Source organism: Geotrypetes seraphini, chromosome 10, assembly GCF_902459505.1.
Source record: "Geotrypetes seraphini chromosome 10, aGeoSer1.1, whole genome shotgun sequence".
Classification (NCBI taxonomy): Eukaryota; Metazoa; Chordata; class Amphibia; order Gymnophiona; family Dermophiidae; genus Geotrypetes; species Geotrypetes seraphini.
Window position 1 is genome coordinate 103346640 of NC_047093.1, and position 27907 is coordinate 103374546.

Below are 27907 nucleotides of genomic sequence, written 5' to 3' on the forward strand. Positions count from 1 at the left end.
GTTTAGTATATGTGTGCTTGTGCTGTTCCAAGAGTCAGCTGAGAATGAGTCGGGACCTTGGTTGGAGGAGAGGTCATAGTATGACCAGAATTCAGTTGGGTTGATAAAGCCTCTGGTGGATATCATTTTCTTGGTCCTTTTTTTTGGCTTGGGGTAGGATGGGTGGAGTCTTGCTTGCCAGTTAAGTTGAAGGTTGCATAGTCGGTGGTCTGACCATAGGATGTCTGTCCAAGTGGGTAGTTCCCAGTGAATCTTGGGGTGGAGTAGGTCTTTGGAGGAGAAGGTTGCTAGATCAAGTTGGTGACCTTTATGGTGGGTTCTTTCAAGGGGCGGTACGGAGAAGTCTAGAGAGGTGGTGAGGGAAAGTAACTCTTTAGTGTCACTTCGATCGACCTGGTCTAGGTGGATGTTTAGGTCACCGATCAGTAGGTTGTAGGGACCTTTAGTTGAGTTAGTGAGGAGGAATTCAGAGAAGTTGTCTTTGGCGGTGGGCCATTTCTTGGGGGGAATGTAAAATAAGGTGATGTTTAAGCTATCTTTGAGCTGATTTGATTGAAGTTTACAAGAAAGGATTTCGAGGTCCATTGAGGATTTCGAGGCTAGGATGGTGGGCTCGAAGGCTTTTCTTGTTATGATGGCTAGGCCTCCCCCTCTTCCCCAGGTTCTGGGTAGGGAGGTAATTTTAAACCCAGGTGGAAGGCAGTCGCGAATTATGATGTCGTTGTCGGAGATCAACCATGTTTCAGTAAAGAGAACAAAATCAGGATTGGTCTCCTCTAGCCAGTCTTTAACTAGTTGGCCTAGGTCTTCATAGTGCCGATGAACGACGGGGCCTGTCAGGAGGAGTGTCAAAAGCAGGATTTGGGTGGGACGTGGGCAGGCTTAGACTTAGTCGTACTGCATGTATAACCAAAAGTTATACAGCACAGGATCGACGGAACTTGGATGCTGTGACTTAGACCATTTAAAACATGGTCCAAGTCACAAAAACCCACCTAAAGTCACCAGATAAGCACTGCAAACACATAATACAGACCCCCACACACTACCCCAGTGATCACCAACCCCCCCCAACCCCATAAAAATCGTAATCACACCTTTAAAATTCAGCCTCCAGAACATCATCACCTGGCAGCCTGGCATAGGAAAGCCTAGTCGTCCTGCACAGAGGCAGCTTACATCATCTAGGGGGTGGGTTAGGGACCCATGGAGAGGAGGCCCCATGCCCATAAGCCCCTATAATCACTGCATTGTAACTGAAACATGTGCACTCCCCTATATACCCCCAAAACCCTTTTGTACTGGCATATAAGTGGCTCCTGCAGCCATAAGGGCTATTAGGGTGGTAGATAAGTGTGTCTAGGGGATTCTGGAGGTGGTTTGGGGGGCTCACCGTGACCTATAAGGGAGCTGTAGTGAGATGATGACATGGTACCCTTTTTGTGAAGTTCACAGCAGTGCCCTGTAAGGTACCTCACTATTTAGGTGCCATGTCTGGGTGTTCAGTCTATCACTTTGCAGACCCCTCCCATGTCCAACAGGGCTTGTTCTAAGTGTTTTTGACTTGAATGAAAAGTTGGACGAAAATGTGGTATAAAGATGGACGATTTAGCCACTTGGACGATCAGATCGGCAGGAAGTATACTTAGACGATTTTCGAAAGGGAAAAAAATTTGGACGTATTTTTTGAAAATGTGTCCCAAGCTGTTTTTTTACTTTGGACGACTTGCAACTTAGACGAAAACGGACTTAGATGTTCCTTTCAATTATGCCCCTCCACGTTAATCAGTTTGATCTTAGTAATGCATTTGATCTTACAGATCATGAACTGCTTTCACTCCGTTTAGATTCTATTGGTTTATCTAGAAATGTTCTCAAGTAGTCTAGATTATTTTTGACATCTCAAAGCTATCAAGTAAAACTGGAAGAATCATATTCACTAAGCTGGAGCAATCCCTGTGGCCTCATTCAAGGTTCCCCTTTATCTCTTCTTTGTAACATTAACCTTTCCTCTTTGAGAACTTATTTGGTTAATTTGGATATTAAGTACTATATATATGTTAATGAAATTGTGATTGTTTTTGTTAATAACTTTATTCTGGAAGAGATCTCAACGGTGGAATCTGCAATCACTGCATTAGATAATTTGATGTTTAAATCTAAGTTAAAATTAAATAGTGACAAGACTAGGTTTTTTCTTGCTACACCTACTAAATGTGATTTTGATAGCATTACTATACATGGGAATACTTATCCATTTTCTTCTTCAAATAAAATTCCTGGGCTCTATATAGATAGAAGCTAATCCATGCTCTTACAAATGGATCGTGTTGTATGGAATGGATTTTTCATGTTGTGGAAACTTAGATCTATTAGATCTTATTTTGACAGGATCACATTTCTGCTTTTAGTTGACCCTTTAATTTTGAGTCTTTTGAACTATTGTAACATTGTTTATTTAGCAGGGCAATAAATAATCTTTCTTTTGAAAGTTACGCACAGCAGTCAGATTGATTTTCAACAATTGCACTGGCTTCCAATACAAGCTAGTCTTTTTTTAAGTCTGGATATATTATATTTAGAGCACTATATGGTCTAACACCTAATTATTTGTTGAATCAATTATTATTGGCTCCCCCAAATTGTTCTATGCATCTTTTTAAAATTTCCTGTGGAACCTATGGCATTTAGACTGCTTGTTCAGTCCTTGATACTTAGTACCCTGGATTATGGTAACACTATTCACATTGCCGGACACCGTACAAATATACTTAGACTTCAAAGAGTACAGAATGTCATAGTGCGTCTGATTTTCAATCTGAAAAAAACAGATCATATTACATCTTACTATAGAAGGCTCCATTGGCTCCCATTTGAAGCCTGTGTAAGGTTTAAACTGGGAACACTTTGTTATAAAGTCTTGCATGTTCAAGGGCCAGAGTACCTATTAGAATTATTTACTTTATTCACATCGAATCGTCCAATGCATAATACCGCTTTATTTGTTGCTCCCACAGTTCAAGGTAGTATCTATAAAATGTTCCAGCAATACTTGCTTGCTTTTCAGGCAGCTAGTTGGGACGAAGAGTTATGCATTTTATTTGGAAGGTCTTGCTCTTATACATATTTCAGAAAGTTATTAAAATCATTCTTATTCACAAAATTTTTAGAGAACTAAAATGATTAACAATTACTCTGTAGTTCACTGGAAATGTCCAGTTTTTTTCTCTTTTGTGAACCATAACAATTTGTGAAGTTTTGCGGTCTATAAATGTGATGTAATGTAATATAAAAGGTTGTTCCCAATTAAGATTTATAAAATCAACAATTGTCTTATTGAGCAGTTCACTGGAATTCTGAGGTTGGTCCACTTGTTAAAAAGTCTCCTACTTATATGGGCTTTTAAGAAAGCTTTTAAAGACTTATTCATTTTCTAAATATGTTTAAGTTTTTGTGATTTTTTAAGTTCTTTGGAGCACTGCTTAGTGAGAAAAAAAAGGATTGTTTTCTAGCAAGAAGCCTAAAGCTGTCTTTTTCCATGTGCTGTAATTAGCATATAACATTACTGTTTGGCCAGAAAACTAGTAGGTTTGGCATGCAATATGTTTGTATTGATGTGCCCTGTTTATGTGGTGGGTTATTAAAGCAAAAGTAAACCCATAAACCCTATTTACAAGAACACATCGACAACGTCCAAAGCATGCCTAAGCCCCCATTCATAGAAACTAACGTCTATCTGAAGCCCAAATTATACTCAAAGCTATACTTCCGTACAATGCCTATAAGACCTAGTTTTACAAGTGCTATACAGCTTATTATCTTCATCTAGTGGCTTATTAAATGTATTTAATGTTCTAAAAACTCTGAATATCAAAAGTTCAAAAGCTGACCTAATACCACCATTACTTCTTAAACAATATTTTAAAATCTTTGGACCTCTGATTCATATATTAGTTACAGAGAGTTTAAATCAACATACGGTTCCCCTAAATTGGAAAAAATCATATATCCGTCCAATTATTAAGGATAAAAATGTAGGTCAAGACGAACTCTCTAATTATAGACCAATATCTACTATTCCATTCTTGGCTAAATTAACAGAAAAAATTGTTTTCAACCAGATCTCTGAGTTTATAGAACAAACTAATGTGTTACATCCGAATCAAACCGGTTTTAGAAAACACCATAACACGGAACACTCTCTTCTCGGAATGACAACTTCAATTCAATATTTCTTAGATCACCATCAATCGGTGCTGTTAATTTCTCTTGATCTGTCAGCAGCGTTTGATACAATTGATCACCAATTACTCCTTGCTAGACTTCAATCTATTGGGGTTACAGATGAAGTTCTAGCTTGGTTCACATCTTACTTTAGTGAGCGTACATCAATAGTTAATTTCAATAATTCTTCATCCCTTCCATCTCAGATTTCTCATGGGGTTCCACAAGGATCTATTCTTTCACCCTTACTTTTCAATATTTTTCTAGCACCATTGATGACATTATGCCAATCTGTAGGATTTCATGTTTTTGCCTATGCCGATGATATACAATTATTACACCCCCTAAATAATAATAATATAATTGAAATTTCGTCTATTAATGAGAAACTTGATCATGTACATCATTGGCTAGACAAAAGCAGATTGGCTCTCAATATCAAAAAAACCAATGTTATGCTATTTCCCTAGAAAGAGAATTTTTCTCTTGTTCATCCGATTTCAATTCATAATGTTCCCCTACAATTAGTTAAAAATATAAAAATTTTAGGGGTAATTTTTGATAATAAACTTAATTTCCATGATCATATCAGTAACATTGTGAAAATCACCTTTTATAGATTACGTAAAATTTGTTCCATTTCGAAATTTCTTTGTGCTAAATCACTTACTATACTGATTCACTCTTTGGTGATATCTAAACTTGATTACTGCAACTCTTTATTCAAAGGAATTGCGCTATATGAAATAAAACGATTACAAATTATACAGAATACAGCAATAAAATTAATAAATAATTCTAAAAAATTTGATCATGTAACACCACTTCTCAAAGAGGCGCATTGGCTTCCTGTTAATTACAGAATCACTTATAAGTTATGTATAATTATCTTTAAAACTTTGATCAACAAGACCCCTGCTTTTTTATATAGGTCACTTATTCCATATTCTGCTAAGAGAATTTTACAATCTAGCGAACAAAATCTGCTAACGATTCCATCATTAAAAATTATTAATACGAGGAGACAATTTATTTTTTCTTGTACGGCACCGCAAACATGGAACGCCCTCCCTATTACTTTACGGGAGGAGAAAGACCTTGGAAAATTTAAAACTGAGTTAAAAACTTTCCTTTTTAAAGATGCCTTTTCAACATAATTTTATACTTTATGAATTATATTTATTTGGTTAGACCTGTTTTAACTATATCCCTTTTGTATTTTCCCTCAATGTTTCTTCTTTACTTTAAAATTGTATTTCATCCCTCCTTTCCTTATGTTTAACAATGTTAAATTTAGAGTATTTTAGCTTTTATTTAAAAATTGTATGTATTGTAATGTATTACATTGTTATTGTTTTTCGTTTTTTAAATTGTAAATTTTAAATGTACATCGCTTAGAATATCCGATTAAGCGATTTATCAAGTCCCCTAATAAACTTGAAACTTGAAACTATTTTGAGCTCAATAAAGTAAAAATAAATCTCTAAACCCTTGAGCACATCGACAATGGCCAATGGTCAATAGCACATTCTCTGAAACATTGGAAGTGACCAGCGGAGTGCCGCAGGGCTCAGTCCTGGGTCTACTCCTTTTTAACATATTCATATGGGACTTGACACGAGGGTTTCAGGGTAAAGTAACATTGTTCGCCGATGACGCCAAAATATGCAATACAGTAAGGGAAAGTAATTTGCAGGACTGTATGACGCAGGACCTGCTTACGTTAGAGAGCTGGTCCTCAACATGGCAGCTGGGCTTCAACGCTAAGAAATGTAAGGTCATGCACCTCGGCAGCAGAAATCCGTGCAAAACTTACACCTTAAATGGAGAAACATTAGCTAGGACGACAGTAGAACGAGACTTGGGAGTGATCATCAGTGCAGACATGAAGGTTACAAAACAGGTAGAGAAAGCATCATCCAAGGCAAGACAAATGATGGGATGTATCAATAGAAGTTTCGTAAGCAGGAAACCTGAGGTCATAATGCCACTGTACAGAACCATGGTGAGACCTCATCTGGAGTACTGTGTGCAGTTCTGGAGGCCACATTACCGCAAAGATGTGCTTAGAGTCGAGTCGGTTCAGCGGATGGCCACTAGGAATATCTCGGGGCTCAGGGGTCTTTCGTACGAGGAGAGACTGAACAAGTTGCAGCTCTACACTCTGGAGGAACGCAGGGAGAGGGGAGACATGATTGAGACGTTTAAATACATCACAGGTCGTGTCGAGGTGGAAGATGACATCTTCCTACTCAAGGGACCCTCGGCCACAAGAGGGCATCCACTCAAACTCAGAGGAGGGAAATTTAAGAGTGACACCAGGAAGTATTTCTTCACGGAAAGAGTGGTGGGTCACTGGAACAAGCTTCCGGAGCAGGTGGCCAACGCCACCAGCGTGCTTGACTTTAAGAATAAATGGGACATCTACGTAGGATCCCTACAGAGGCCTAGTAAGGCACTCAGACTTGATGGGGCGGGTCAGTAAAGTGGGCAGACTTGGTGGGCTATAGCCCTTTTCTGCCGTCATCTTTCTATGTTTCTTTGTTTCTAATGTCCATAGCACGCCTATGTCCCGTTCATAGAAACTAATGTTTATCAGAAGCCCAAACTATGCTCCAAGATATACTTCCTTACAATACCTATAAGACCTAGTTTTACAATTGCTATATAGATTGTTAGCTTCCTCTGTAGCATGCTTGTTAATACTACAGCCTTCTACACTGATGTTCCTAAGTTCGAATCCAACTCAGTACCGCTAACAGAAAATAAATAAATAAAAACATAAAACTAAACAGATTTTTAAAAATATGGTATCATACCAACATTTTGCAATTATAATTAAAAAATAGCATAAATTCAACATTCTAATTACGTCAGAATTATAATGTTAAGGACACAGATTGGACATCTAACTCCTACCTAAATAATAAAACACAATTCTGTAAAGTATGTCTAAAATTGTGTTCGTCCAACTGATGCTCAGCACCTCTCAGCTCTAATACCTAATTTTAATCAGACCTTATGTATAGGTCGCAATCTTCTTTACCTTCTCTTCTAGACTTCTCCATGCTTTCATGATTATTCTTTGTTATCCTCCAGATATATTTTCCCTAAATGTTTCTTTATTTTCTTTAAAGATTGTAGTTCATCCCCCTCTCCTTTTATATCGGTAATTATTTGTACGTATATATTGTATGTCTATTTGTATAAAATTGGGGTTTTTTTGTCTCCTATTTTTAAATTGTAATACACATTGAGGTACTTGACATTGCATGTACAACAAATTTTTAATAACTTTGAAACCTGAAACTTCTTAGGCGCGATTCTGCAAAGTGTGTCTAGCGAGGACGTCCAAACGACGCCCAAAGGTAGGCAGACTTTGCAGAATCAGGGCCCTTATGTTCACTCTGCTGTTATTTTGCTGTCTATACCAAACATAAAAATCATTTATTTGCTTGAATTTGAGTTCCTGATTTAAACCAAAGCCATTAAAGCAGAAAATTAAAAATTGATACAGTATAGGCAAAAATTACACATCAAAATACTTCTTTACCTTTTTCTGTAAGACTTTACACGTTGAAAAAATACCATATGGAATCTATAAAAATATGAACAGACAGAATTATAACAGCACTTAAATTTTTTAGCCTGTTTCAACTTATTCATTTGAAATTTATCAGATGGCCAACATGTTCAAGTCACTTGTTCCTTTGGGCTTCCATCTCAATTGGAGCCACAACCAACCCCTACTTGTACAGATGCATCAGAAGCCTACATTCACAGCTCTCCCTCTTTTTATGAAGCTCATGCACTGCACCCTGGTGAGCCTAATTTTCAAATTCAATGCACAGTGGCTATGAGCTCCCCACCCCCAAATCTGTAAGTGCTGTATCTATGGCATGGATAAGAAGCCTGGCCAAGAAGTAGCAAGGCTTAGGAATCAAGCTTAACACATCTCAGAGTCAGCATCCATCAGGCTTCACTTCTAAAAGACTTTCTCCCATTTTGTATCTAAGGGTTTAAAAAACAGAGCTCCTGTTGAAATATATTACAGTTACAAATGTAACTCAACATTGAAGCAAGAAAACAGATTAGACCCAATATAACTCAATCAAAAATACAAAGAATATAGTGCAGATGGCAAATAGTATTCACTTCAGGATCAAGTAAAGAAACTGTCACGTGTTTCCATAAGGATAGATTTTTCCAAACGTTTAACTAGGTAACTAGCAAGTTACCTACTTTTAAAAACTCCCACCCAGAATACTGACTTCATAAATATATCTACCTAAATTTATAAGACAGTCAAAGTAAGGAGAGGGGGCTAAAATTAGTCTATGACTTATCTTCTTAGTAGCCCTTTTAAAAACTGGACTCAGTTGTATTTCTTGACATATAAGATTACTTGAACTATTCACATGCTTCTATTTACTGAACAGCCCATGTAGACAAACCCTGATAACAGCAAAGGAATTTAACACAGTTTTAACACAGGATAGATGCACAGGTGTTGATACTGACACCCTTATCGCCAGACCATTTTAAATTTAATAAAATGTGTATAATGCAGTCATTTATTATTCAGCAGCCATGCAGTTTATCATAAAAGGGAGAAATTTCCTTATAAAGGGAAAGGGAAAAGGAATGAGGACCTATATACCACCTTATTGTTGCTTTTGCATAAAAAGATGACATTCAAAGCAGTGGGCACTGTAGGATTAAGTGATTTGCCCAAGAGCAGCACTGGGATTTGATCTCACAACCTCTGAGTGCAGAGGCAGCAGCTCAACCAGTGAGCCAAAGCCCTTCCTCAGTGCTTCCCACAATACAGCATGCAGAAGATGCCAAAAAAAATCCTTTAAAGAATGGAAAAAAAGATCTGAATGAAGAAAATAAAAAAAACCAAAAGAACTGGCAAGTTGGATGCAAAGCATTGATAAAGACAGCTAAGAAAGACTATGAAGACAAACTTGTATTTTTAGGTACATCAGAAGCAGAAAACCTGTGAAGGAATCCATGGACCGTTGGATGATCAAGGAACAAAAGGGGTGCTCAAGGAGGATAAGGCCATAGTGGAAAGACTGAATGAATTCTTTGTTTCGGTCTTTATGGAAGAAGATGTAAGAGATCTACCTGAACCGGAAATGGTTTTCAAGGGCGATGATGTGGGGGAACTGAAAAATCTGGAAAATGTACTAAGCCAAATCAACAAGTTAAAAAGTGATAAATCGCCAGGACCAGATGGTATACGTCCCAGGGTACTAAAAGAACTCAAACATTAAACATTAAAAAAGGGGATAGAGGGGTATAGATAGAGGATTACTGCACAGGTCCTGGACCTGTTGGGCCGCCGCGTGAGCGGACTGCTGGGCACAATGGACATCAGGTCTGACCCAGGGGAGGCATTGCTTATGTTCTTATGTTATTAAATTGCTGACCTGCTGTTAATGATTTGTAACCTGTCACTAAAATGGTCTGTACTACCTGAAGATTGGAGGGTGGCCAATATTACACCAATTTTTAAAAAGGGCTCCAGGGGAGATCCAGGGAATTTCAGACTGGTAAGTCTCACTTCAGTGCCGGGCAAAATGGTAGAAACAATTATAAAAAATAAAATTGTGGAACACGTAGATAAACATGATTTAATGAGACAGAGTCAGCATGGGTTCAGCCGAGGGAGATCTTGCCTCACAAATTTGCTTGACTTCTTGAAAGTTGTCAGCCTAGCATTGCTAGCAGTCAGCATTTTCGGTTGGCCTAACCAACGTCAGCAAAGGCCTATGGGACATTATATCAATCTGACTCTGGAATGTTGATGAAAATAGACCCTAAGGCCCTGATTCTCTAAAAGTGCGTCCCGATTTTAGGCAGCTTTAGACGTCCTACAGCTGTCTAATCAGCCAATCGGGATGCACGTTTTTAAAAAAAAAATGCTCCCCAGGCAGGCCTGAAGGCGCCTCCGGGAGCCTAGGGAGACCCGCAAGATGCCTAAGCTCGTCTAAGGGCCTTAGGCGGGCCTTAGGCTGAACCTAGGCGGCCCTACACGTCCCCCTAGTAGATGAGAAGCTTAAAAATGTAGGCCAGCAAAATGCTGGTCTACATTGTAAGTAGACGCGGCCGCTATACTTATCGCGGCAAGGGATCTCTCTGCCGCTATAAGTATAGCGGGCCGTGGCCCCTGACCGATCACTGGCAGGAGGGTGCCCAAACCTTCCTGCCCGAAGACGCACCCCCCTCCCCGACACTACCGACCGCCCCCCCCGACACTACCGACCGCCCCCCCCCTACATTACCGATCCCCCCCCCGACAATATCGGTCGCTGGCAGGAGGGTGCCCAATCCCTCTTGCCCGAAGACGCACCACCCCCCCGGCGCTAACAACCCCCATTCCACCAAACTTGTTCTTACAGATGGGTCTTGCACGTCGAGCAAGCAGGCACGCCTCGTCGAAATGAGGCGGGCCCGCCCCTTCCCGGCCCATCCCGCCGAAGCCTAAGGCCTGATTGGTCCAGGCTCTAGAAGCCTGGACCAATCAGGCCTTAGGCATAGCGGGTCCGCCCATCCCCACTTAATCTAAGGCCTGATTGGCCAATCAGACCTTAGACTTAGTAGGGATGGGCGGACCCGCTATTCCTAAGGCCTGATTGGTCCAGGCTTCTAGAGCCTGGGCCAATCAGGCCTTAGGCTTCAGCGGGATGGGCCGGGAAGGGGCGGGCCCGCCTCATTTCGACGAGGCGTGCCTGCTTGCTCGACGTGCAAGACCCATCTGTAAGAACAGGTTTGGTGGAGTGGGGGTTGTTAGCACCGGGGGGGTGCGTCTTCGGGCAGGAGGGATTGGGCACCCTCCTGCCAGCGACCGATATTGTCGGGGGGGGCCGTCGGTAGTGTCGGAGGGGGGGGCGGTCGGTAGTGTCGGGGAGGGGGGTGCGTCTTCGGGCAGGAGGGTTTGGGCACCCTCCTGCCAGTGATCGGTCAGGGGGCCACGGCCCGCTATACTTATAGCAGCAGAGAGATCCCTTGCCGCGATAAGTGTAGCGGGCCGTGTCTAATCTAACCCGATTCTCTAACCCGCGTCTGTAACATGGACGCCGGTTACAGAATCGGGGTTTAGTTTAGAACGATTCTGAATAGGACGCCTCTCCCGGGCGTCCTATACAGAATCAGGGCCTAGGTGTCTTGCGGGCCTCGCCTTCAATATAGGCGGCCTGCCTGGGGAGCATTTTTTTTTTAAAAACGTGCATCCTGATTGGCTGATTAGACAGCTGTAGGACGCCTACAGCTGCCTAAAATCGGGACGCACTTTTAGAGAATCAGGGCCTAAATGTTCCTGCACAGAATTCACATACATTAAGCATCCAGCCAGACTGGATTGTTTATCAAGAAGATATGCTAATTGAATGGGACAAAGAAGCCAGAAACTAATCCCATCTATCATGCCTGCAAGTATCACATCTTCCTTATCAATTAAACTAACCATTGTTTCAAACAGTTTACAAATTATAAACAGAAAGATATTGGGACATACAATAGTTTCTAAATTTAGAATAAGATTCCAACCTATAAAAGCCTCCTCTCTGCCATCACCCCTCTCTCTCTCTCTCTCTGGAACCTGAAGCTTGGAACATCACCCTCCCCACTCCCCTTTTCCTCTCTACCTCTCTCTCTTTCTTTGTCCTCACAACACCTATGCAGGAAGCTGTGTTTTTCTCTCATTCACAAGAGCACAGAAGCAAGTTTCTGTATTTGTAAAACATTTCTACCACTGTAATGCTTAATTGTAATCTTTATAAATTTTTCTTTTCTGTAATATTAAGCTTATTTCTGCACAATATATATATTCTTTATGCAAGCACTCTTAGTGGTCTTTGTCAGTGATTCTACTTCCTAATGAATTTTCTGCGAGGGTATTGAACCCAGGACCTGGCGGATTGTAAGGCCGCCTCAACATTATCCCTCCAAACCTTACATTTGAGGGTGAATTTTCTGCGAGGGTATTGAACCCAGGACCTGGCGAATTGTAAGGCCGCCTCAACATTATCCCTCCAAACCTTACATTTTAGGAGCTAAACCTTACAAAAGTGTGAATAAACATGTGGATAAAGGTGAGCCAGTTGATATAGTGTATCTAGATTTTAAGAAAGCTTTTGATAAAGTTCCGCACGGCCTGCCCTTCTCACGTCCGGGTGTTCCTCTGCCACATCACTGATAATGTCATCAGCAACGCACCACGGAACGGATGGGCATGATAAGGGCAGGCTGCGATCCAGCCTGTGCTGCTGACACTGCCGTTTGTTTCCAGGTATTTTGGCTCATGGTCGGGGTTGGCATGGGAGGGAGAGATGGAAAGGTCGGCGGGTGGGGTACGGGGAGAGGGTGGGGGGAAGTGCTGCTGTTGGCATCTAGGGCTTATTTTCAGGAGTAGGACTTATATTAAGACCTACCCCAAAAATCATGCTAGGGCTTATTTTCGGGGAAACACGGCAGGAACGGTGCTATTTAACTTATTTACAAATTATCTGGAAATTGGAACGACGAGTGAGGTGATTAAATTTGCAGATGATACTAAGCTGTTTAAAGTTGTTAAAACACATACCGATTGTGACAAATTGCAGGCGGACCTTAGGAAATTGGAAGACTGGGTGCCAAAATGGCAGATGAAATTTAATGTGGACAAATGCAAAGTGATGCACATTGGGGAAGAATAACCTGAATCACAGTTACTGGATGCTAGGGTCCACCTTGGGGATTAGTGCCCAAGAAAAGGATCTAGGTATCATCGTAGACAATACGATGAAACCTTCCACCCAATGTGTGGTGGTGGCCAAAAAAGCAAACAGGATGCTAGAAATTATTTTAAAAAGAATGGTTAACAAGACTAAGAATATTATAATGCCCATGTATCGCTCCATGGTGCGACCTCATCTGGAGTATTGCGTTCAATTCTGGTCTCCTTATCTAAAGAAAGATATAGTGGCGCTAGAAAAGGTTCAAAGAAGAGCAACCAAGATGGTAAAGGGGATGGAACTACTCTCATATGAGGTAAGACTAATATGGTTAGGGTTCTTCAGCTTGGAAAAGAGACGGCTGAAGGGAGATATGATTGAAGTCTACAAAATCCTGAGTGGAGTAGGACGGGTACAAGTGGATCAATTTTTCACTCTGTCAAAAATTACAAAGTTTCCAAGTTTCCAAGTTTATTGGTTTTTAATATCCCGACCATCAAACAATTGTCTGGCCGGTTTACAATAAAATTAAAATAAAAAAATAAAAAAAAAGAATTAAATGTAGTAGTATGTGCTAAAAGATGTCTTAAGTTAAACATAAATGACAAAGACTAGACGTACTGGAGTGTGAGGGCAGTAAGTGTGGAAAGGGGAAAAGTTACATTGTATAGGTGAAAAGGAGAGAGTAGGGGGGAGGATTGAACAAAAGGGAAGGGAACATTAAAATAATGGAAGCTTGCTGGCCGAAAGAAGAGAGAGAGGATGCTTTTATGTTTGATTAAAAGCATCTCGAAATAAGAAAGTCTTTAGATTGATCTTGAACTTGACTAGTTGTTGTTCGTCGCGGAGCTGTTGTGGAAGTGAGTTCCATAAGGTTGGGGCTGTTATAGCGAAGTTTGTTTTGCGAGTATAATAAAAATCTTTAAGGGATGGAATATAGAGAAGTTTTTGGTCAGATGATCTTAATGTGCGAGTGGAACTTTGAGGTATAAGGAGTTTATCAAGGAATGTAGGTTGATGTAAGAGTTTGATTTTGAAAGTGAGTAGAATAATTTTGTAAGTGATACGATAAGAAATTGGAAGCCAGTGGGCTTCCTTTAAGAGAGGAGTGACATGATCGTATTTGTTTTTTTTATAGATAAGTTTTATTACGGTATTTTGTATCAGTTGAAGGCGTCGTAATTCTTTTTGCGGAAGGCCATTGAGGAGCGAGTTGCAGTAGTCTAAGTGAGAAATTACTAAAGAGTGGGTCAATATAGTAATAGAATCAGTATTTAGAATGGAAATTAATGATCTGATGATGCGAAGTTTATAGAAGCAGACCTTTACTACGGAACTAATATGTTCGTGAAAGGAGAGATCTCTATCAATGATGACGCCAAGTAGTTTAATTTTAGTTTCCATATTTAGTGGGATGGATTTGATAGAGATAGTTCCTGGTAATGATTCAGATTTTTTAGTAGGGAGTAAGAGTCCACAAGATTTGTCAATGTTAAGTGAAAGTTTATTTGTGTATAGCCATTCGTTTATGTTATCCAATTTATTATTTATGTCTTTTATGTCAGAGTTATTAGTGGTGTTGATAGGGTGAAGAAGTTGAATATCGTCTGCATAGGCAAAGATGGTAAATCCTATCGATTGGGCTAATGTAAGGAGAGGAGAAAGGAATACATTGAATAATAATGGTGATAATATTGAACCTTGTGGCACTCCGAAGGTTTGAAATATAGTTGAGGAAATTTCGTTTTTTACCCAGACTTTAGAGCTGCGTTCCTGAAAGTAAGAAAAGTTACAGGGAAATACTTTTAAAACCAATAGGAGAAATTTTTTTTTCACTCAGAGAATAGTTAAGCTCTGGAACGCGTTGTCAGAGGATGTGGTAAGAGCGAATTGCTTAGCTGGTTTTAAGAAAGGTTTGGACAAGTTCCTAGAGGAAAAGTCCTTAGTCTGTTATTGAGAAAGACATGGGGGAAGCCACTGCTTACCTGTATCAGTAGCATAGAATATTGTCACTAGGCACAAAACTGTAAGAGTTCCAATTTATAACACAGGGTCTAAGGGCTCCTTTTACAAAGGCGTGTTAACGGTTTTAGCTGCTAGCCGCTACCGCCTCTTGAGCAGGCAGTAGTTTTTCGAGTAGCGCGTGCTATAGCACGTGCTAATCCAGTGCGTGCGCTAAAAACGCTAGCGCACCTTTGTAAAAGGAGCTTTAAGAGTCACATCCTCATACTAAAAATATTATAAAAGAGTATCTTTGCTGGGAAGCTTAGGCATCAGTTTATTATATGCCTGAGTTTGTTACAAAAGAGGAATTACTACACCTCTTTCCCACTATGATTTCAAAGTGTAGTTGCATGCAATTACCTCTAATTAACAGCATATTCCTGGTGACAATCTGACAGTGTCTCAGGTATCTGAGATCTAATATTTTAACATAAAACACACATATGTGCATTTTTATATAATTACCTCTGATAATTCGCACTTAGATATGTCGAGAATATCATCGGCACCCGCTTCTTTTGCCTACAAGATAAAGAAACACCGTAGGCTCAAATATGCAGCCATAGTAGTTTTTAACAGAATTTTCAAATGAAGAAGATTCTCAAATTAACCAATCTAGGGTTAGATTTTTTTTTTTAAACATGTAAAATACCAACAGGCTGCTATCGCAGCCGTTATAGTAGCAATTTTAAAAAGCAAGTCATTCTCCAAAAAACACTTATACAAATGAGGTTGGCGGAGAGTAGTGAAGACTCGTTAAATTTGCATGTGCCCATTGCTGGTTATATAGTGATGGGCAAATGTGCAGAATAAACAAAAAAAAACCCTCACAACAGTGGAAGAGATGCCCAATGTCTTCCACCGCCAACCAATACCCCCCAACTCCCCTTGGCAGCGGGAGAGAGGCACAATCTCTCCTGCCCGACACACTCCCTGCAGAAGGAGAGATGCCCAATCTCTGCCACTGCCAACCAACACTCCAACCCCCAACTCCCCTCAGCAGCAGGAGAGTTACCCATGCTCTCCTGCCACCATGCAACTCCCCCCCCCCGGTGCCTCCAACGACCCTTATTTTCAGATGGCTGACTGGAAGGAGAGGCGGGCCAGCTGGCTGGAGGGAGTAGGCATCCGTCCAGCCAGCCATCTGAAAATAAGGTATGTGGAGAGGGCAGGCATTGGAGGCACATGGGGGATTGTGTGGCAGTAGGAGAGTGTAGCCAACTCTCCCGCTACCAAGGTGAGATGGGGGTGTTGGTTGGTGGTGGGAACTTGCAAAAAGAAACAGCAAATATGCAGTGAAATCAATAGGTTCTAAGGGCGGTATCCTGGACGCAAGTGTGTGAACCGAGTAAAACACCCTAAACTGATATACATCAGACACCAAAATGAAGAAGTGAAACGGGACATCCTCAGTATGAGGTAATAGCGAGGGGAAGAAAAACCTCCAGCGCTAAACACAAAGGCAGTGGCGGGAAGCCCCTACCTGCACACCATCACTGGATATCTCTCGTGTGCCTAACACAATAGTGAATAATGGTGCAGTGAATAATAAACACAATAATTAATAAATAAATTTCAATCAAGTTTCAAGTTTCAAGTTTATTAGGATTTTATATACCGCCTATCAAGATTATCTAAGCGGTTTCTACAATCAGGTACTCAAGCATTTTCCCTATCTGTCCCGGTGGGCTCACAATCTATCTAACGTACCTGGGGCTATGGAGGATTAAGTGACTTGCCCAGGGTCACAAGGAGCAGCGCGGGGTTTGAACCCACAACCCCAGGGTGCTGAGGCTGTAGATCCAACCACTGCGCCACACACTCCTCTGCCAAAGGGGGCTATAATACATGCGCTCAAGAAGCATGCTTTTACTACTCCCACTAAAAAATAAAATAGATGACAGTTTGATCCATCATATAATTTATCTATTTTTTTCATTAGCCACAGTCAAAAGACATGCTATAAGATACACTTTTGACAGTGCTGTCACTGTATCAGCACCCCAGACCAGTCACTGATTTCTGTTGCCAAAAGCCAACGCTGTTCTTGGAAAATGGCTCGGCGATTTTTAAGAATCCACCAGATTGCTCATTTCAGTACTGAAGAGCCCATTTGCATGGCAATGTTGGAGACTGCTAGAAAGCTTGCTAAAGACCGAGATAAGCTGCTTTGATAATCCGCTGCTAATATGGATACAGGCTAAACCGTCTGGAAACCAGTTTTGCGACCACATTAAAGTTTTGAGAATTTGGGCCCTAGTGTATTACTGTAGTGGTGACTTTCTGACAGGTCACCAAGGTCAAACCTTTTGGAATTGCTTAGATGAAAGTTAAACTTACCATTTACTTTACTTTCCTTGAGTCTTACTAGATCATGTAAACTGCTTTGATTGTATCACAGAAAAGCAGTACATGAAATTGATGATTCTTTCAACCAAAGAGTTGACCCCTTGAATCCAAAGAAAAACGGAAGTCCAACACAAAAAATGCTATGTCTAATGAGACTGGTGCAGACTTTATTATTTCAAGATAAATCTACAACTTTGGAACATATAAATTTGTGTATGAATGTGAAATAATGAGAATACTGTCCTAGTGATGTGAAATAAGAACATAAGAATTGCCACTCCTGGGTCAGACCAATGGTCCATCGTGCCCAGCAGTCCGCTCACGCGGCCGCCCTTAGGTCAAAGACCAGTGCCCTGATTGACTCTAGCCTTTCTTGCATATGTTCCTGTTCAGCAGGAACTTATCTAACCTTGTCTTGAATCCCTGGAGGGTGCTTTCCGCTATAACAGCTTCCAGAAGAGCGTTCCGGATTTCTACCACTCTCTGGGTGAAGAAGAACTTCCTTATGTTTGTATGGAATCTATCCCCTTTTAACTTTATTATAATAATAATAACTTTATTTTTCTATACCGCCAACACCCAAAACGTTCTAGGCTTTCATAGAATAAGAGGACTGGACATTCCAGTGATGATACAAAGCACACAGAAAAGCAGTACAATATTTCAATAGTGAAAAATACAATTAAGAAATAATGACATAGTCATCAATCAAGTAACAAATTTTTTGAACAAACAGGTCTTAACCAATTTTCTAAAGGTGCAATAAGATGCAGATTGTTGAATCAGGTCGTCTAACCATACTTGAACTTTACCTGCTTGATAAGCCAAAGATCAATCAAAACATTTTTTATAACGGCAATTTTTGGGATTAGGAATAGTAAATAAACCGGTGCGCTGAGTAGGCCTAGTCGAACAGTACCATTCATAATGAGAGAGAAGATATAGCGGAGTTAATCCAAATAATATCATATAGCAAATAGAAGCAAATTTGAAAAGTACTCTTGCTGCCATTGGCCCTCTCGTTCTCTCTACCTTGAAGAGGGTGAACAACCTGTCTTTATCTACTAAGTCTATTCCCTTCATTATCTTGAATGTTCGATCATGTCCCCTCTCAGTCTCCTCTTTTCAAAGGACAAGAGGCCCAGTTTCTCTGTATAAGATTTTTGGTACCAACATGCCTCACCTTGCACTTATCAACGTTAAACCTCATTTGCCATGTCGCAGCCTATTCCTCGAGCGTGTTTATGTTACATTGCAGGTCTTCGTAATCCTTCTGTGTCTTCACTACTCTGAATAACTTTGTATCATACACAAATTTAATCACCTCACTCATCGTACCAATTTCCAGGTCGTTCATAAATATGTTGAAAAGCATGAGCATCGAACCCTGTGGCACTCCACTCGTGACGCTTTTCAGTCCGAGTATTGTCCATTTACCCCCCACTCTCTTTTTCCTATCCACTAACCAGTTTTTAATCCACGTGAGTATTTCATCCTCGATTCCATGGCTTGCAATTTTTCCAAGCAGTCGTTCATGTAGGACCTTGTCGAATGCTTTTTCAAAATCCAGATGTACAATGTTGACCGGGTCACTCTTGTCTATCTGCCTGTTTACTCCCTCGAAGAAGTGCAGTAAGTTCGTCAAGCAAGATCTTCCTTTGCTGAAGCCATGCTGGCTGGTACTCATCAGATTGTGTCCGTCAAGGTGATCAATGATGCGGTCCTTTATCAGTGCCTCTACCATCTTTCCCAGTAACGAGGTCAGACTCACAGGTCTGTAGTTTCCCCAATCTCCCCTCGAACCTTTCTTGAAGATCGGTATAACATTCACTACTTTACAATCTTCCGGAATCCTTCCTGATTTGATCGACAGATTGGCTATTAGTTGAAGCAGTTCAGCTATAACCCCTTTCAGTTCCTTGATTACTCTTGGATGGATACCATCCAGTCCCGGGGATGTATTGTTTTTAAGCCTATCAATCTGCCTGCATATCTCTTCTAGACTGACTGTCAACCCTGTCAGTTTCCCGTCTTCGTTTCCTGCGTACAGCCTGTCGGCTTCTGGTATATTGGATATATCCTCTTTGGTAAATACAGACGCAAAAAATGTGTTCAGTTTGTAGGCACTGGCTTTGTCCTCCTTTAGTACTCCCTTTATTCCATGGCCCCACCGTTTCCCCTTAATATATCGAAAGAACAGCTTGAAGTTTTTTGCCTCCTTGGCTATTTTTCCTTTGTAGTCTTTTTTGGCCCCTCTTACTGACTTCTTTGATGTTTGTGCTTTTTCCAGTTTTCATCCGAGTTTGACCTTTTCCATTCCTTAAATGAAATAAGAACATAAGAATTTGCCTCCGCTGGGTCAGACCAAAGGTCCATCGCGCCCAGCAGTCTGCACCCGCGGCGGCCCATCAGGTCCATGACCTGTCAGGTTATCATGATTTAGCCCTATAGCCCCCTTGTTTTTATCTATAATCTTTCCATGCTAATATCTACCCCTATCTGTATCCCTCAATCTTTCTTGTCTCTGATCGCTTCCTTCACCTCTACAGTAAGCCATGCCGGTTCCTTATTCTTTTTCCTCTTGGATCTCTTGTTGATACGTGGTATATATAGATTTTGCACCTCGGTGACTTTGACCTTAAAAAGGGACCATGCTTGTTCTAGCGTTTTTACAGTGCTTATCCTCTTCTTAATCTTCCTCCCCACCATGATTCTCATCCCTTTGTAATTCCCTTTTCGGAAGTTCAGTGCCATGGCGTCGTTCTGGATTGATGCTTTGCCCCTGTGTCCAGGTTGAAGTGGATTATATTGTGATCACTGTTTCCCAGCGGGACTTCTACTTCTACACCTTGCACTGGTCCTCGTAGTCCATTTAGAATTAAGTTCAGGATTGCATTTCCTCTCGTATTTTCCTTGACAAGTTGTTCCAGGAAGCAATTGCCTACAGCATCCAGGAACTTGGTCTCCCTACTGCAGCTGGAGGTGCCTAGGTTCTAATCTATCCCCGGATAATTGAAGTCGCCCATGATAACTGCGTTGCCTCCCTTGCAGTTGCGTTCAATCTCGTCTGTCATTTCTCCATTAGTTTATTCGGACTGCCATGGGGGTCGGTAGTAGATGCCGATCTTTGTTTCCATTCCATTTGTTGCTGGTATTTTGGCCCATAGAGAATCTACTTTATTTTTCATTTACAGCGTGTTCTCTCCGGTAGACTCGATTCCCTCTTTTATGTATAGGGCAATACCCCCACCTTTTTTTCCTACTCTGTTTCTGCGGTATAGCTTGTATTCCGGTAGCACAGAGTCCCAGACATTTTCCTCGTTCCACTATGTTTCCGTGATGCCGATGATGTCAAGGTAATTTTTTTGTGCCATAGCTTCCTATTCTCCTATCTTATTCCTTAAGCTTCTTGCATTCATGTACATACACTTGAGTTTGCAGCCTGTTACTTTCTTCCCTCTTGTGTCCCTTTTGATCCGTCAAGATTTCTATCTTGCCTTTGATCCAGTGAGTCTTCACCACAATCTTCCTGGGTATACTGTTTCCCAAACCATCGACTCTTGGTTGACTATTGGCTTTCCCCTTCTTCCTAGTTTAAAATCTTCTCAATTTCTCGCTTGGATGTTGCTTGCAAGTAGCCTCATTCCGTCTCTGCTGAGATGGAGTCCATCCTTCCTGTATAGCTTGTTCTTCCCCCAGAACACCGTCCAGTTACGTACAAAGTGGAATCCTTCTTCCTCACACCAGCGCCTCATCCACGCGTTGACTGTCTGCAGCTCCGTCTGCCTCTTCCCGTCGGCCCTGGGTACTGGCAAGATCTCCAAGAACACTACCCTCAGCATTCTGATCTTCAGCTTTCTTCCTAGCATCTGGAACTGGTCCTTTAGTGTTTCTCTGCTGTAGTTCCTATTGTTCACGTTGTTTGTCCCCACGTGGATCACCACCACTGTATCTCCCTCTTCTGCGCTGTCGATGATCCTGTCAATGCGCCTCACTATATCTTCTACCTTGGCTCCTGGTAGGCAGGTCACTAGCCGATCGTTTCTTCCTCCCGCTATGTGGCTGTTGACTTGTCTGATGATGGAGCCTCCTACGATGATCGCTGTCCTCTCTATCTTCTCTTGTCTCTCTAGCCGCAGGTCCGTGTCCCCGGTGTTTGTCCATCTCTCCAGCTGTAGGTCTGTGTCCTCTGTGCACTTCCATCTTCCCTCCTCTTGGCACTTGCTTGCACTGGACTCATCTTCCTGTGGGTTCCCTCTGCTGTTTCCAGGTCTTGCTGCTGTGTCATCTATTCCTTCCTTGTGGTTGTCCTCTAGGTGGTCCTAACTCACTGTAGGTGTATCTTGGCAGTTCCACTGTTGTTGGTGATCTTCCACAGCCTCCCTGTATGCCTCCTCAATGAACTTCTCTAACTCCCTGACTTCTTCCTCAATGGTTTCCTCTGTCATGAAGTTTTCTGTCTCTCTGTTCTCCTCCTCCACTGCTCAAAGTGCTTCTAGTTCCAGTATTCTGCTCTCCAGGAGTCTGACTTGCTTCTTCAGGCACTCCAGTTCCTCGCATCGAGTGCATATATAAGTCTGCTTCCCAGAGGGTAGGTAGTCATACATATGGCAAATGGTGCAGAAAACTAGGTAGCTCAATATCCTGCTTCTGTCTGCTGCTTCCATTACTGTCCGCTTACCGGTCTGCCGTCTGAAGTGGCTTCTCCCTATATGCCTTCTCACACTTTGTCTGAAGTGGTTTCTCCTTGTGTAGGAATCTGTGTAGCATCCTCGGTGTTACTGTGAAGTCCCTCTCCTGATTTTAAACCTGCTACCCTTGTTGCTTGTGTGTGTCCTCTGTGTCTGCTGTGATTGCCCTCTGCTACTACTGTGTTTGTTTATCTACTGATTGTTTGTCCTCTTGCCCTTGTGGTACTTGCCTGTGTAGGTGTCCTTCTCTAGTGTTTCCTCTTTGCAGTGACTCATCCCTTCTTAAGGCCCTTCGCAAAGGCACTTTCGATAAGGCGAGCGCCTTTAACGCTCACCTTCGATGCGCGCCGAATGGCTAAGCCCCTCCCCTTTTAAGGGGGAGTTCTGGATCTGTGCTGGGCTGATATCAGAGGGGTGGGCGGAGCTACCTCTCACCGCTGCCCCTTACTCTCGCCTGCCTTATTCTTTCTCCTCTTACTGCTCTCTCTGCTCCTGATTCTGCTCACCTGCCTCCCAACTTTCTCCTGCCTGCCCTGCTCTCTGGGCTCAGCTATTCACTCGCCATTGGCCCCTCCCATTTTAAGGGGGAGCTCCAGATCTGTGCTGGGCTGTTGGAGGAGTGGGCGGAGCTACTTCTCGCCTGCCTTATTCTTTCCCCTCTTACTCCTCTCTCTCTCTCTCTGCTCCCGATTCTGTTCCTTCTGCTCGCTTGCCTCCTGACTTTCTCCTGCCTGCCCTGCTCTCTGGGCTCAGTACTGGGCTGGTGAATAATTGGTGCTTTTTCTTAGTGTACTCCTGTGAAAAGACATGTGTTCTATGTGTTTATGTGATCAAGTACGAGAATGTCAAGATAAATGGGTCTCTGAGTCAGACGTGAAAATGACAGTTAATATTGAATAAGGATATAAATCATGCAGATTTGAAAAATGTTATTTGAGGTGAGATGAAGGTAGGCATTTGACATCAATGGCTATGGAAATGAACTTAGAAAGAGGTTACATACCCGAATGGTCTCTTCAAAAGATAGGTGAACCTACGCCCTATAAAAACAAATTAAAAGCTAAGCCTATACTCCTATATTGAAAATGGAAATGGATTTTATTAAAAAAACAAAGATAAAACAAAAGTAAAAAGCTAAAGTATATAAAAGATGTGTTTTTTGTTGATCATATTACCATGAAAATGCAAAAAGTGAAAGTGCAGTATACAGTATATAAAAAATAATATATATAAGAAATAAAGACAGCTGCTCAACAGTATATTGTGTTAAAATAGTTTATGATTATAAGAAAATGAAGTGTAGATAGAACTGCTGTTCCCTAGCCTGCCGCGCTGAACAAGGCTAACGTACAATGCCAAAATATACGAGAATATATTAGAACACCATAAAATTAAATAAAACAGAGCATGAGCAAATCATGGACAAGCTCAAGGATATCTGTGATCCCAAGGGTAACAAAATAATCAGGGTTTAAGTGCAAAGGATATTAACTGCAAAAAGAATATTAACCGGGCTAAGGCTGACATTGAGACACCAAGGATCAAGCATGAGGGAGCTCTGGTCGAACTAAAAAACTACAAAAATACCAAACATGGCAAAGTGCACAACAGTAATTGAAAACTCTATCGGTCTCAGACAAAACGGGTATGAGCGAATGGTAGAAAAAACCAATTTACAATAATACAGCTCAAACAAAATATATGCTATAAAACCATGTGGAGGCAGAAATTACAAAAATAAGCTAGATAGCCTAAGAGCTGGGATAATAAAAAGAGGGAGAATTACCAACGTAAGCGAGTGCTTTCCTCTAGCATCCTGCTGGAAGAATGAAATGACGCGCATTGATGATGCTGTGTTAAATGCAGTGCAATGATGATGTCATAAAATATGCAGGTGACTTATGAGAGGAGGTCTCAAGTCAAGTGCAATTATATGTGTTAGAATCAAACTCAATTGAGAGACTGGAGTTATGTAAAACAAAGTAAGGAAAAGGGGTTTTGAAAGAAGATATTTTAGTGAAAGATAGTTGAAAGGGAAGTAATTGCAATATTATGTGAGAGTATGGGGCTGTAACAACAGAAAATTAGAAGCATACCATATATAAACATCGAACATCACATAAACTTTACATTGCTCATATGTAAACATGCAAAGACATGATGGCTCATATGCACACATGTATATATATGTCTACGCTTAAGCAACACTTTGTCTGAGTGCCAACACAGCCATTAAGTCTAATTATTTATTATTTTTTGGCTAACATACATCTACTATAATAAAACGCTAAGTGCGCATGCGCACACTTACCGCCGTGTTACCTGATCTGTCGTTCCGTGGTCGGCAGAGTGCGCATGCGCGCTTACCAGCATCTCTCTCTCTCGTAGCGGGCCGCAATTAAATGACAAAGTTCATTTTTTACCAGCATCTCTCTCTCGCAGCGGGCCGCAATTAATTGACAAAGTTCATTTTTTAGTTCAAAGCCTCCACCACAGCTCCTCTATCGAACCTCACCAGCGTCGGAGAAGACTTCCGACTCAGGCGGGGATCGAGATAGGAGACGCAGCGTTGGTTTTGAACTAAAAAAAAAACAACTTCGAAAAACAACTAAGTCTTTTTAGGGGGGGGTTTAAACGTGCATTATAGGTTGTTGCTTTATCGACAAACTGCCATTTTTGCAGGCTAGGAACAAACACCCTAGATTATGAGTGACAGGGAGACTCGGCAACGGGGGAGGAGAAAGAAACCCAAAGTAAGCCATGCTTTGTCCTCTCAAGAGCTCAGGCATCTGAATATTAGCAGCAATGTGGAAGTCTCTTTCACAAAACATATGGTAATCGTCTTATCCAGGGGTGGCTGCACATTTCTGTTTTTTGGCAGAGCGGATGATTTTCAACAGACAAAGCCGCCGCCACGGCTCCTCTCTCGAGCCGTACCTGCGTCGGAGAAGGCTTCCGATGCAGGCGGGGATCTAGAGAGGAGCCGCGAAGGCGGCTTTTAAAAAAAAAAATAAACTTTGCAAAGTAACTAAGGGTGCCGTTAGCCTTAAAGCAGCTGCCTGTTAAATTAAGGGTAGTCTAAAAACAAAGTTGCCAAAGTTCAGTCGTAGAAGTCAAGCTTCAAACTCATAGGAGCGGAACTGGCAGATCTGTATTGCACGACCTTAAACAGAAAGCAACCGTGGCATGTTTTTTTTTTTAACACCTCCCATCCGGGTAACAGTAGGCGCATTCGACTTTCAGAATTACAAATTTACGCGTGAGCACATTCAGCACGCGAACTTTCGCTTTTAAATGAGTGTCAAGTGGCGGTTTAACCTACACAAGTCACTCTGTGGCGATTTCATACTTTGTACGATTTATACTCTACCGGTTTACTTCAAAAAAATTAATCTGTGCAATTTCCATTATTACTACAAAAAAGGTAGGTGAGAGATATCTCCACACACATGACATCCCCCTGACATCTCCACACAGACACTGAAGGACAGGGGGCCAGGGAGAGATATTGAAAGGAAAAAAGAAAAAGGCCCATTGACAGACTGGTAGAAATATGTCACAAAAACACTTAAACACAGGTACATGGCAGTCAAAGACAAATACACAAAAAGACAGGGGGCTAGAAAAGAAAAAGACAGACAGACATACAGCACCCAATGAGAGAGAGAGACAGACAGCAAAAAAAACAAAACAAAAACAGTGGACTAGGAAAAAGAGACACACAGGAAAAAAAGACACACATACAGCAGCTAAAGCGACAGACACCAAAACAAAGACAGATAGACATAAAGTGTCGAAGGAGAGAGACCAAAAAAAAAGAAATACAGAAAGTGGCCAAGGAGACAGACAGCAAAAAAAAGACAGCCAAACAACAGCCAACTAGAAAGACGGAAAGAAAAGAGACAGACATACAGCGGAATAGTAGACAGACAGCAAAAAAAGACAGACAGACAGACAGCACCCAATGAGAGAGACAGACAGCAAAAAAACCCCAAAAAAACAGAAAAGAAAAAACCCCAAAAAACCAGTGGACTAAGAGAAAGAGACACACAGGATAAAACAAACACACATACAGCAGCTAAAGCGACAGACACCAAAACAAAGACAGATAGACATACAGCATCCAAGGAGAGAAACCAAAAAAAAGAAATACAGACAGTGTCCAAGGAGATAGACATAAAATAAAAACAGAGAGATAGACAGTGGCCAAGAAGAAAGACACACAGCAGCCAAGGAGACAGATAGACAATGGTCAAGGAGACACACAGCAAAAAAACCCACAAAAAAACAAACAAACAGGGAGGCAAACATACACAAACAAAGGAGGCAGGGAGAGATAAAAAAATGCAGACTTACACAAATAAATAAATTTAAAAATTATATAAATTGTGTGTGGCTGTTTCCTCAATCTCACTAAGGAGTCTGCGGCAGTGAACGAGTGGCGATTTTCCTATTACTACAAGGAGCCTGCGTTGGACCCTGCCAGAGCTGCTCCAGAAAACTGAACACTTCTCAGATAAGCCAAAACCTGTGTGCTTGGGGCAGGGAGCAATTTTGTTTTGATTTGGGTAAAGCAGTTGTACTAGGGGAGCAGTTAATAATTTTTCATTGATTTGGGTAAAGAGAGTGTGCTGGGAAAGGAGCCAGGGAGCGATCTTTCTTTTTTTTGGGGGGAGGGGTGTGCTTGCTAGGGAACAATAAAAAATCTTGGTGGGGAGGGGTCTGCTTGGTAAGGGAAAAGGAACAGTCTTGCATTGATTTGTGGGGAGATGTGTGTTGGGGAGGGTGTTAGGGAGTGATTTAGCATTGCTTTGGCAGAAGATGGTGTGCTTTGTTGGGATTAGATAGAGTTAGGGTAACACAAATGCAATATTATGAGTACCGTCTTCCCATCAGAGATGAATTTAATCCCTTCTTACAAGCTAGTCGACTTACACAACAATATATCGTAGATGCATATGTCAAAACTGAAGCCAACAGACTAAATTATGCACGCCAAAAATCAACCAAAATTAAGAGTAGAAAAATACACAGGATTAATGGACTATTTGAGTAATGAAGCCAATGATGCAGACCTAATTCCTGGAAAAACTTACATTTTGCCTTCCTCATTTACAGATAGCCCCCGAAATATGCTACAAAATTATCACGATGCAATGGCAATTGTCAGAAAATATGTCAAGCCTGGTCTTTTCATTACAATGACATGCAACCCCAAATGGAAGAGATTGTTAATAATCTACAACAGGGGTGCCCAATATGTCGATCGCAATCGACAGGTCGCTCGCTCAGGCGACCCCAGTCGATCGCAGAGCGGGTTCCCTTCTTCCCTTCTCTTTTTTTCCCTCCTGACTGTCCCGCTCCTGAATTCTGCTCCTGAATCATTTTTTAAAAAACCGGCTTGGAGAACTTGTGCTAACGTGTGCTTGTACCGGCTTCTCTTCTCTTCCCTCTGACTCGGAAGTTATGTCGGGGGGGGGGGGAGAGAAGGGAAGCCGGCACGCACATGTTAGAGCCCCGTTCGCGGGCTAAAGCGGGAGACAGGTCAGTGAAGCTTGCGATTTGCTCTTCTTGCTGCCAGGTCCTGCCTACTTTCTGTTTCCTCAAAGGCAGGACCCGGTAGCATTTCTCCCAATCGGTCGATCTTGGGTCAATCAGCCTTCCTCTCCCCGACGTCAGACGTCGGGGAGAGGAAAGCTGATGGGCCCAAAGCAGGGAGAGCTTGGCCGGCGGCAGGCGGCTTTGGGGGCCTGTTATCCGATGGCAGCGGCAGTGGCAGTGGCTTGGGGGAGGGCAGGCAGGGAGACAGAAGGAAAGAAGAGAAACAGAAAAAAAGAAAGGGGGCATGAAGAGAGAAAGAAAGAGAGGGCAGGGAGAGAGGAAGAAAACGTTGGGGGGGGGAATGAGGTTTAAGTT

General features: G+C 41.8%; 1 protein-coding gene across 3 annotated transcripts in view; it reads right to left on the minus strand.

The window, feature by feature from the left end:
* LRSAM1 (leucine rich repeat and sterile alpha motif containing 1) overlaps positions 1–27907 on the minus strand; it is a 542506-nt gene that overhangs the window by 483986 nt on the left and 30613 nt on the right. For 2 of the 3 annotated variants that reach the window (XM_033960299.1, XM_033960297.1), the window contains exons 3-4: positions 15417–15473; positions 7778–7822 (exon numbers count right to left, since the gene is read on the minus strand). In XM_033960299.1, the coding sequence (XP_033816190.1) occupies positions 7778–7822; positions 15417–15473 (102 nt within the window). The remainder of the gene's footprint in view (positions 1–7777; positions 7823–15416; positions 15474–27907) is intronic. The other variant, XM_033960298.1, reaches the window with a different exon arrangement.